Source organism: Herpailurus yagouaroundi, unplaced genomic scaffold, assembly GCF_014898765.1.
Source record: "Herpailurus yagouaroundi ecotype Mexico unplaced genomic scaffold, PumYag 186, whole genome shotgun sequence".
Taxonomy (NCBI): Eukaryota; Metazoa; Chordata; class Mammalia; order Carnivora; family Felidae; genus Herpailurus; species Herpailurus yagouaroundi.
In genome coordinates, this window is record NW_024412417.1 from 48,273,997 (window position 1) to 48,285,053 (window position 11,057).

Genomic DNA, 11,057 nt, shown 5'->3' on the forward strand with positions numbered 1-11,057 from the left:
CGCGGGCTTCCGGGGGATGCGCGGCCCGAGCCCCGGCCGGGCCGGAGGATGTTCGGCGCCTCGGCCTGGCAGGGGGCGCAGGGGGCCGCGAGGGCCGCGCTCGGGGGCTGTTCTCAAGCCTACGGTACCGTCTGCCGTTCGGCGCTGGGCCGCCTGCTCCTGCTCCCGGGCCCCGCGCGTAAGCCGCCCTCCCAGCCCGCGACCTAGCTCCTGTGCTCAGCCCGCGTCCCTCGCCCAGCCCTGGATCTGCCCCCGAGTGCCCCGTGCTACCCACCCCCTCCTACCCGCTCCCCCTCTTGCCTGCCCACACCCTTGAGTTCCAGGGAGCTTGTCCAGCCGTCTCTGGGGGAGTGGGAGAGGTCCCCACCCACCCCCAGCCACTTCCTCCAATAAAGTCGTGTTTGGCCACAGTCTCCCTGTTCATCTTTTGTCCTCAGTGAGGGACTCCCTCCGAGGCCACGGAGTCCACCCCCTTCCGAGAACCCAGATGTCTAGTACAGAGTCTATGAGAAGCTGCGTGGCCCCCCTCTGCCCAGCGCCCAGTGCTTTCCCTCTAGGCTCATGTCACCAAAGGCTGGCCCGGGGGCGGGGGGGGGGGGCTCCTTGGGTCCAGCTTCCCGTCCTCTGTCCACAAATGCTCTGGGGACTGCGTGGTGCCCATCAGAGGGACCGCGCTGTCCCCAGGGGTTCCTGGAAGGGCAGGGGCTCGTGCACCTGCTGCCTGGATGCAAGCCATCCCACGACTGCATTTGTGACCGTGAGCCAGAGTAAAAGTGGAAGAGATGTTGGGGTGGTGCCACGGGGTACAGCTCCTGACTGGCTGTTGTTGCCGACCCCAGCCACCTCTGTCACCAACAGTGACTGGCAGCTGGTTTGTCCTGGCGGGGGGGCGGGGGGGGCGGGGTGGGGCGGGGGGTGGGGGTGGGTCCAGGGTGTGGGAGCTGAAGAGATCCAAGGGGCCTGGTGGGCACCTGTCTCATGGCTCCAGGGTGCCTGGCACCACACCTGACCCTGGGCAGGGGTTGGAACACAGGGGAGGCTGTTTTCCGGCTGCCTGGTGGCAGCTCCCAGTCTAAAGGGTGCGGCCTTTGCTGTGCTGGGGGCGGGGCTGCCCGCAGCAGGAGCTGTGGGCTCCTGGAAAAGCTGGGGGCCGCAGGGGGAGGCACAGGAGAGCTGGCCAGGCCGGGGGGGCCACGAGAGAGCAGAACAGGATTTGGGAGGAGGCCAAGAGGGGCGGCGAGGAGGTAAGCCAGCCATGGAGGGGGCAGCGTGTCGGGGTCCTAGAGTCCCCGGCTGACGGACAGGGGGGTGGATGAGGCCCTGGGAAGTGGCACGGCAGCCCAGAAAGCAGCAGGCGAGGCCCCAGGAAGCCCACCCCTGCGAACACAGACCTGGGGGCCCTGAGAGGTCCAGACATCTGGCACCCAGTGCAGGGGAGGCTGGGAAGTGTGTGGGGGCTCAGGGACCCGGACCCCCCAGGGGCGCACCAGTGGGGGGCGCAGGGCTGGTGGAAGTGGGGAGCGGGAGTAGTGGGCTAAAGCAGTTTGGCCCTGAAGGGGAGCCGGTCACGATCACGGTCACGGGAGAGGGCTGAGGTGGAAGGAGTCTTTCTTCGAGGTTAGGGGATGTGGCGAGAGGTGTTTGCGGTACAGGCGGGCAGGCGGGGGTCTTCCGTGGTCCCCACAGGGATGGGCGGCGGAGTCCAGAGGGACATCTGAGAAGTTCACAGGACTAAAGTTTGCAACGTACAACTGGGCAATCATAGGTATTAGGAATGTGTTGGAAAATCTTGTGTTTTATTGTTAACACCAAATGTGCAGGGTCACATTTGAGATGTTATTCGGCACCACGCAGGGGACGCACACAGGAGGCTGCCAGGGCTCCCCCTTGGCAACAGGCCGGCACCAGGAGGGTGCAAGCAGACTTATCAGCAAGTGCGGCCAGGCCAAGGGCACCGCAGCGCATCTGGCTCCTGGGGGACCTTTTCCGCCTGGCCCCAAGTCCCTGCTGTCACCTCACCTGGCTCGTGGCTTTGGTAACCAGACTGAGCTGCTGAGGAGCAACTGTCCCCCCCAGCCTCCCTCTCCTGCCACGTGGAGTCACAGTACTGCCTTTGCTCAGTGACCTCGTGTGTCCAGTCCTTCCCCGGTCCGAGTGACTGCCATTTCTTATACTTAAACCCCCAAAACTGTGGCACAAACACTAATTGCCCAATGTTAAAACTTACAGCAGGGGTCTTCCTCAGCATTTGGTGCCAAAATGTGTCATTCCAAACGAAAGTCACTCTCCACAGGTGAAAAAGACACAAGAAAGGTCGGCAGGGAAACTCCGATCTCGTGGGTTGGTGACAAAGAAGAAAGGAACCAGAACGGGGCGGACTTGGGGTCGGCTGGGACCTGAACCAGAACCCTCACCCGTGAGTACTGGCCTGGCGCTCCACATCCAGCCCTTCTCGGGCTGGCCTCATCCACCTGAAGGGTTTCGTGCTGCAAAACTCGGAGCTCTCACCCCTCACCAGGTGCTGGCTGGAGCACGGCCAGATGTGGCCAGGCCTGAGTCCTCTTGGCAAGGCGGTCTCTCAGTTCCTCTGTGCCCCCATCTGCCGGTGGCCCAGCAGACAGGACGGCGCCTCCTGAGGGACCGCCTTTGGGTCTGGCCCCACCCCCAACACGCGTCACCCACAGGCAGCTCTGTCCCCACAGGGAGAGGATGGGCGGCTACCAGGAGGTACCAGGAGGCAGAGAGGGAGGCAGTGAGGAGAGCGAGCAGGGCAGGAAGTGAGACCTGAGCCACCTGTCTTGGTGATGGGCCGGGGGAGGGGGGGGGACACACCGGGCTCTGGGGAGGGGGGAGGCTGAGGGAGAGGGGCTGGGGCTGCCGGGAGCCGGGAAAGGAGGACCAAGCAGCAGCAGAGCAGGGAGGCAGTGAGCAGAGGGGAACCCTGAGACACGGAAGCCCTGAGACGTGAGGCCCCCAAAGAATGGGGGGCTGAGGTGCATAGATGGCCCCCCAAGAAGATGGGGGCCGAGGCAGAAAGAGGTGGGCCCCCCAAAAGGTGGGGGCCTAAGGCACAAGGAGATGAAGCCCTGAGGCGAATGAAGGTCTATAGGGGACCTGAAGCTCAACCAGGTGGTGGAGGCAGAGGAATCTGAAGGGGGAGGCTCAGGGCACAGGGGCGGGCATGGAGCCGGAGGCGCAGGGCAGTGAGGGGCTGGAGCCCCAGAGGGGAGAGGCCAGAGGCAAAAGGCAGGCCCGCCGCTGGGTGAGCTCGGGGCGGAGCCAGGCTCAGGCTGTGCTCCGCGGGCGGCCCTGCCCCCCCCCCCCCCCGCCCCCCCCCCCCCCCCCCCCGTGAGAGCAGGTGCTCTGCCTGGTGGGTGGCAGTGACGCAGGCACCTGGACCTGGGCTACTGCTGGGCCAGAAGACTCACTTCTTGCTTTTGAAGGTGCCCAGGATCTTGGGCATGAACTTGCCCACCTTGCTGTCCCTGGTGTCCTCCTCTGCAGGGGCCTCCCCTGCCCCCGTGCCCCCGGCCTCTTCCTTCTTGCAGAAGACCTCGAATCGGCTGTAGACGCGTTTCTCTTTGCGCATGCTCTCCATGCGACGCAGCAGCCGGTCGCGCTCCTCCGCGCTGGCGGGCATCGTGCGGCTCAGCCTGCCCTGTGTCCCCGGGCTGTCCGAGCGGAAGATGGCAGAACATTTGTCCTTGTCGGACATGTCCGGGGCCAGGCCGCCGGCAGCTGGTGAGCGGCCTAGTTCGGGACTGCTGTGAGTCAGGCCCGGGGCCGGGGCCCCGCGGTGCTTCTGGCCGTGGGCGCTGATCTGCTCCAGAATGGCTTTCGTGTCATCCCGCAGGTTGCTGCTGTACAAGGCATTGGCCGTGGCGGAGGTCATGCGCGCCCGCGGGCTCCGCTCGTCACCGGCGGCAGCCTCAGCGCTATCACCCCTGCCCAGCGACGGCCGCCGGGGGCTCTCTGGCTGCCCGTTCTCCTGTGGCGCTGGGAAGCCGCCCTCATCTTCCGTACGCCGCTCACCCTTGGGGCTCAGCAGCTGGCGGAGGCGCAGGGAGCCCTTGCGCAGGACTTCCATGGGGCCGCCGGCCGGCTCCTCCGCGGTCCCAGTCTTGGGAGACTCCCCGGGGAAGGTAAGGGTGAGGCTGCCTCTGCGCTCCGGCACGGGGGGCACGGGGGGCACGGGGCTGCCCCTGCGCTCCGGCAAGGGGGGCACGGGGCTGCCCCTGCGCTCTGGCACAGGAGGCACGGGGCTGCCCCTGCGCTCGGGATAGGCCGAGGTGGGGCTCCCTTTCGGCTCAGGGTAGGCAGAGGTGGGGCTCCCTTTCGGCTCAGCGTGGGGCGCCTGGCGGGCGCCTCCCTCCAGCGGGGGGCTGTCCCGCCCTTGTGGGGAGGAGGAACGGCCCTGGGCAGAAAGGTAGCGAGAGGGCAGCCGGTCGGTGCCGCTCCGGCCCAGCGTGTCTAGCAGCTGGGTGGCAGTGAGCGTGGCCGCTCCGGGCTGCCTCTCGGCCTCCTGATGCAGCCGCTGTGCGAAGGAGTCGCGCAGGTCCAGCAGGCAGCTCTCCAGGCTGCTGCGCTCGCTTCCTGCGCCACCCGGCGCCACCACCTCCTCCCGCCACGCCTGGGACACGACAGCCTTGCTGTGGCTGGCGACTGTGACCGGAGCCCCCGCCCCTCCGGCGTCACGCGCCGGGCCCTTGTATTTCTCCAGGAGCTCAGCCACCTTGGCGGAGGTGGCGGAGCGCACGGCCTCGCCGCCGGGGCCCAGCGTCTCGCTGACCGTCTGCTCCTTGTGCAGCAGCTGCACCTTCTCGGCGGTGGCCGTCGTGGCCCCACCCGCGCCCTCGGCCTGCGAAGCGCTGAAGATCAGCGAGGAGCGCAGGCGCGAGCTGCGCTGCACCAGCGGGTTCAGGCGCGAGCGGAAGGAGTCCTGCTTGGCCAGGCCCGCCTCCTCCGGGCCCTCGCGCTCCAGGCCGTCGCCGCCGCCCTTGGCCGGGAAGAGTGCGGGCCCGCGGGAGGCCGAGGGGAGCAGGTCCCCGGGGACCACTCGTCCCCCGGGCACCAGAACATCGTCTTCGTAGGCCTCGGCCTCCATGGGTACCGGCAGGCCCTCGTCGGCAGCGTCCTCGCCATGGCAGCCGCTCAGGTAGGAGGCCAAGCGCCAGTGCCGCAGCCCGGCCCGCCCCTCAGGGCCGCCCCTGCGCTCGGGCTCCGCGTCGGGCGCGGCCTCCGGGCCCAGCCTCGCCACCGCCTGGCACGGGAAGCGCTGGCCAAGGTTGGGGCGCGGGGCCCTGCCGGGTTCCAGGCCGCGGGGCCCGGGGCCCAAGGCGGGGTCCGAGCCGTGGCGCACCTCGCGCGACGCGCTGGACGGCACGTAGTCCAGCCGCTGGTGTCCGTCCGGGCCGAGCTCGGGGAAGCGTGGCCCGCCCCCCAGCGCGAGGTCGTCGTGGTCGCCGAAGCCGGGGCGGCCGGCGCGCAGCTTCTCGAACAGGCCCTGAGGGCGCGCCGGCGCCAGCTGCGGGTCCCACTGGTAATGCTGCTGGTAGAGCTGGTCGCGGTGGAAGTGACTGGTCTGGAAGCGGAAGTCGTCACCGTGGCTGAGGAACGTCTGCCGCGACACCTGCCGCGCGGCCGCGAAGTTCTCCACCGCGCCCCCGCCGTCGGCGGCCGCGTAGCTGTGCCGCTTGAAGGCGTCCATCTCCAGATGCCGGGCCTGGAAGAAGCCCCGCGGGCCCGCGAGCTCCCCGCCCGGTCCCGCCTCGGCGTCCAGCCGCCGCGACAGCGGCCGCAGCCCCGCGTGCGGCTCCAGGGCTCCCGCGGGCATCCGCGTGGGCTCCTCCCGGCGGAAGGCGGACAAGAAGTGGCGGTCGGGGTCGAGGAAGGAGGGGAAGCCCAGGCCCTCTTCCCGGGGCGGTGGAAACAGGAGGTGCGCTCGCTTAGAGAAGGAGAAAGGGGTCGGCGCCCCGGTCACCTGGCCGCCCATAAGGGGCCCAGCCCCCGCGTACGGAGCCAGGGCGTAAGCGTCCATGCGGGCCAGCGCCCCGGCCGAGGGCACCAGCGGCTCGGACTGCGCGAAGAGGATGCGGAACTCCTCATCGAAGCTGGAGACCAGCTCGCCTTGGAACACGTGCGCCAGGCTTCGGTGGATCTTCTCGAAGGACCACATAAAGCTGCGGGCGGGGCGGGGCGGAGCGGGTCAGGGGCGGGGCCAAGCAGCCGCGAGGGCCGCAGAGCCCCCACCTGCGGCCCGCCCCGGAAGCCTGAAGCCTACCAGAACCCCGGGGCGGAGGCGCGTCAGGGGCTGTGGGACCGGGGCTTCTGCAGGGGAGGCCCTTAGGTGGGGAGGTGCTGGGGCCGCGGGGCCGGGCGCACCTGTAGCTCCCACTCATGACCACGGCGCAGTCCACCAGCAGGAACTTCTCCTTCACGTGGCCCTTGAAGGACTTCCCAGTGCGGCAGTAGTAGGTGGGGCCCGCCACAGTGCGCACACGCAAGAACTGGGGAGCGAGAGGCGTCAGGTCTGTGCGCGGGAGTCTCCCACCTCCCTCCCCGCCCCCTCTCTGTCACTCACATCCACGTGGTGCAGGTTGACACGGCACTTGTCGGCCATGTCTAGGAAGTGCTGCGCGTTCATCTCATCCAGGAGGATGTAGACCGGGACGCGGCGTGCCGCTGCCTCCAGCACCTCCCCAAGCAGGTCCACGTCAGTGAACATGTCCATCACCACGGCCACCACCTGCAGGGGTCGAGTTAGGGACAGAGGACAGACCCCTCTGCTGTCCCCACCATTCTCTGGCCATACCTGCATGGCCCGCACGGGGGCCTCTGGATCTCCCACAAACACTGCAAATTGTCCTCTAGCCCGTCCCAGAGGAGAGCAGGGACCCTGTCGGGGAACAGGGCTCAGGAGGAAAAGGCCTATCACGGGGGGCTGTGGGGCTGCTGGCAGGTGGGTGGCCCATCATGGCCGGACAGGGCCTTCTAGGCAGGCACAGAGGGCCCACCTCCTTCTGGGAAGGGGCAAAGGCAAACGAAAGCCCTGCGACAGCCCCCGCCACCCCACCCCATAGATGGCGGAGCCCAGGCTCTAGTGCTGCCCGGGGTGCAGAGGGCAGTTGGGGTCTTTAGCTGCAGGACCTGTGGCCCCCACCTCCAAGATTTACCAGGCTTCCTTTGCTGTTTGCCACCTGTTTGGTGGGGGTAAGAAGCCCTCAGCTGGGTCAAAGTTAAAACTAGAGAGACTTTTCTGAACCATAAATCCAACCAGGAGACGTGCGCAGCCATCCCAGAGCCCCTGAGTTTCTGGACACTGGCCAGGACCACTGGCAAGCAAGCCTGTGCAGCATGCAGCCTGCAATAACCAGACCCTTGGTGACCCCAAAAGTTGTCAGCCAGGGAGCCCTCGCTGGTGCTTGAAGGCTGGAAAGGCGTGGCCAGCTACCCTGGCCTCACCCTTGCCCCCGAAGCTGGGCATGCTCATATTTCTTGCACCTGCACACTCCGACTCATGCTTCAGGGTCCAGCTCGGGCTGCCCTTCCCCCACGGTCCACCCAGCCCACGACAGCGCACCTGCTGGGCTGAGCGGATCATCCTTCGAGCCTCATCCTTGATGCTGGGGCTGTCAGGCGGTGGTGGCTGCACCAGGGTGGTAACCTCAGTGCCCTGGAAGCCGAAGGTCAGGGGCCAGCCTAGGTCGAGTTCGGGCACTGCCTGGTCTGAGTTCATGGGCCAGTAGGTGCCTGAGGAGCCATCCATGTCCACATTGGGAGGACTGCCTTCAGGGGGCTCTCGAGCAACATGCTGTGGGGGCCGCAGGTGACGGCTCACATGCTCCAGCTCCTCAGGGCACAGGAAGGCAGGTGCCCCCTCGGACGCCAGGAAGCGGCTGTAGGCCTCTGGCCCGCCCTCAGCCAGGGCGTCCACCGCCAGGCGGTAGTACTCTTTGTAGTGAGGCGGCAGGTACCCAGGTGCCAGCGGGTTGTCCCCCTGCGAGGAGCTCTGGGAGCGACGGGCCATGTCGGGGCCAGCGGCCTGGGAGGGGCGGGGAGACACGTTACTGGGGCAGGGGCTCCGTGCCCGCCCCCCCCCCCCCCAGCAGACACACCCTTTGTAGAAAAGGGCTGGTGGAGTGCAGGCCATACCTGCAGGCCTTCCAGACACGCCTGGACCCAGACTGCCCCCCAGCTGGGGCAGGCCAGCAGAGCGCCCAGGCACAGGCCCGCCCCCGGCCCTGTCTCATGTTGTTCCGTGCTGGCTGGGCCCTTGCTCCGGCCAGGACCTCAGGAGTGCTTGCAGCCTGGTTTCCCCGCAGGGGTTCCGGCTGCACGCAGACCCCGCTCGGGGTTATTTTAGGAACTCTGTGACCCAGGCACCTCTTTGTGGGCCCTTCCTCCATAGGAGAAAATCAGTATTTTATGATTGTTGTTACAAGGAAAACACGATCCAGACTGGATTCTTTATTATAGTCACTTTTTCCTTCTGCCTTTGGCATTAATGTATTTTCGTGGGCCTCTGGCATTGTGTGTACCGACCAGTCGGGTGGCCCCCCGCCTGTGTCTGTCTGCAGTGCAGGGGGCTGAGAGGGGACCCAGGGCCACTCACTGCCTCTCTGGCTCATTATCTCCACTGGAAAATGCAGCTGTCAGGGTCGACCTGATACCACACCTGGCCCAACATGAGCTCAGCACACAAACTCGTCACTACTTTTGTCCCAGGACTCGGCGTGAAGCTCAAGAACTTCCTATGGGGGACCCCATCCTATGGGTCACCGTGAGCCCCACAGCCCATTCACGGACTTCACAGCCCTTCCAACTCTGACCCCTGCCCACCGGGACCACTTGCTTCCCTCTGGCCCACCCCTCCACTGTTTTTAGCCACTATTTATTTCCAGATAAAATCTCCCAAGCGCCACCCCCCCCCCAACCCCCAGCAGATGTGGGCAGCGGTGGTCTTCCCAAGTCCCCGGTCATGCTCTGCTTCTCACTGTGTTCCAGATGAAATCAGAGCCTTTTGCTGTGGCCGTCAGGCTCATCCTGGGCTCCAAATGTGCCTCCCCGTCCTCACCACTTGCCCCAACCTCACACTGACACCCAAGCCAGGCGTGGCCCGCTCCAGTCCACCTGTTCCCCGAGGGCCCGAGGGGACCTAGGCTGGGAGGAGCTACCATTAGCTCCGGAAGGCCACGTGGGGGCCGCTTTTGGATCCACAATCGCAGAACTGCCCGGATACCCTGGAAGGAGAGCCCCACGCACTGCCCACCCCACCGGGGCTGCAACTTGGGGCTGGGACTGAGCTGGATTTCAGATCCCGCCCGGCTCACGGGTTCCTGGACGCCGGTCCTGCAAGACTCCCCAGTGTGCCCTGCTCAGCAGGAGCGGCGGGTGACGCCGACTGGATGGGGTCACTGGGCAGCCAGGGAACATTGGGACCAAGACTGTTGTGTGCGGTGACCTGAGGAAACTTTCCTGTCCCCCTTTGGTGACAGGCTGAGCATGATGTGAAGGTTAGGTAGGGGGGCCTGTCCACCTCCTGGGGTGGGGGACAAGCTAACCCAAAGGTGGGAGGGGGTACTTCTGTGTGCCATCCCATCCACATCCAGCAGATGCTACCTGGTGTATTAAGGAAAAGTTCTTCGGACGCTCCCTCATGGGGGCACCACCCTCTGGTGTGGTTACATACAGGATCCCCATGCTGTCCTCATAGCAGGACCACGTTAAGGAACAAGGTGCAGGCCTGTCTGTAGTGGGGCCTCCCACTGTGCCTGACCCCGGGGCTGGGGGCCGGGGTGCGTGTCTTACACAGTATCTGACAGAGGGTGGTTCTGGGCAGACACTGTGGACCTGGCTGTATGGGGTCAGTGTTGGGCCAAGCAGGGCTTTGGGGGCACTTTCCTGCTCACTACATTTGAGAGGGAGCACTTCCCAAGGTGGGGAACCACAGAAGGGATGCCGCCCCCTGCACTTTACTCAGAAGGGGATTCAACACAACCTGTCCAGGCTGCCTGCGATGGGGGTGGGGGGTGGGGGTGGAAATCCCATGATGAACAAGGAGCCAGCTCATCCGCCAGGGCCCACCAGGAAGGGGGTGCCCATCCTGAGTGACCACTGCATGGCCTCACGCCGTAATACATCCATAATCCAATGACCTTAGTCCTTTCACTTTGCGCACCCCTGAACTGTGGACCGGGCAGAGGCCGCTCTCCAGCCCCCTCTGGGGAACCCGTCGTCCTCCTCCGCAGGCCTGCCCTAAGGGAGGGAGGGGCCCCATCCCACCCAAGCCCATGACTCAGCAGGGATCTGCACCTCCGCTGCTGACCTCTGACCTCTGACACAAGGCCCACAAATCCTCCAGGGCCCTGAGGGCTCTAGGAGCTTTCAGAGCGTGGGTCCTTCCCACCTGGGCAGGAGGTGGGTTTTCTAAGCGACGGGAAGGAGGAAAGGCTCTGGGGCTAATGCACAGGAGGTGACCCCGGGCTCCGTGCGGACGTGTGCGGGAGGCTCACCGCAGGAAGCAGGTGGAAGCGTTAGGCATATGGAGGCGGGGGCGCGGGAGGGGGACGGGGGTCGGCCCGATGGGACTCACAGACTGGAAGTTGGCGAGTCGTAGTTTTCGGGGTGTGCCCCGCAGGACCGAAAGGGATTACTGCACCCAAGGAGTCAGCGACCGCCCAGGCCTGGCGTCCCCTCCACCCGCCCCAGTTCGGGACTCCGGGCGCGAGGGGACGCGGGCCTCCCGCTCTCCCTACGCTCCACGCAGGAAACCAGACCGCCTGGGCCACCCCAGCCGTCCCCAGGCCCAGGCGCCCCCAGGGAAGGGGTCAGGCAGGGCCCGGCACTCTCCCCAGGCTCCAGCTAGGCCGCGAGGGAGGGAGCGAGCGCGGATGGCCTCGGCACCCCCACCCCCACCCCCACCCGGCCCCTTCCCACTCGGCCCCTGCCGGACCGGCGTCGTGCGAGGGCGCGCCCGTCCACCCCGGCACACGCGCGCCTCGGCGCCCTCCGCTCCCCGCCCGGGCCCACCTGGCCCGGCCCCCGCGCTCCCGCGGCCC

The 11,057-nt window shown here is 66.7% G+C and overlaps 1 protein-coding gene across 4 annotated transcripts in view; it reads right to left on the reverse strand.

Moving 5' to 3' along the window:
• Positions 1-1,768: 1,768 nt before the first annotated feature.
• FAM83H (family with sequence similarity 83 member H) overlaps positions 1,769-11,057 on the reverse strand; it is a 13,593-nt gene continuing 4,304 nt past the window's right edge. The window contains exons 1-5 of one of the 4 annotated variants that reach the window (XM_040494664.1): positions 8,612-10,963; positions 7,580-8,041; positions 6,581-6,745; positions 6,382-6,506; positions 1,769-6,179 (exon numbers count right to left, since the gene is read on the reverse strand). In XM_040494664.1, the coding sequence (XP_040350598.1) occupies positions 3,425-6,179; positions 6,382-6,506; positions 6,581-6,745; positions 7,580-8,026 (3,492 nt within the window). In that variant the 5' untranslated portion in view covers positions 8,027-8,041; positions 8,612-10,963 and the 3' untranslated portion in view covers positions 1,769-3,424. Of the gene's footprint in view, positions 6,180-6,381; positions 6,507-6,580; positions 6,746-7,579; positions 8,067-8,151; positions 10,964-11,057 lie in introns of those variants that run through there. The other 3 variants (XM_040494663.1, XM_040494662.1, XM_040494661.1) reach the window with 3 other exon arrangements.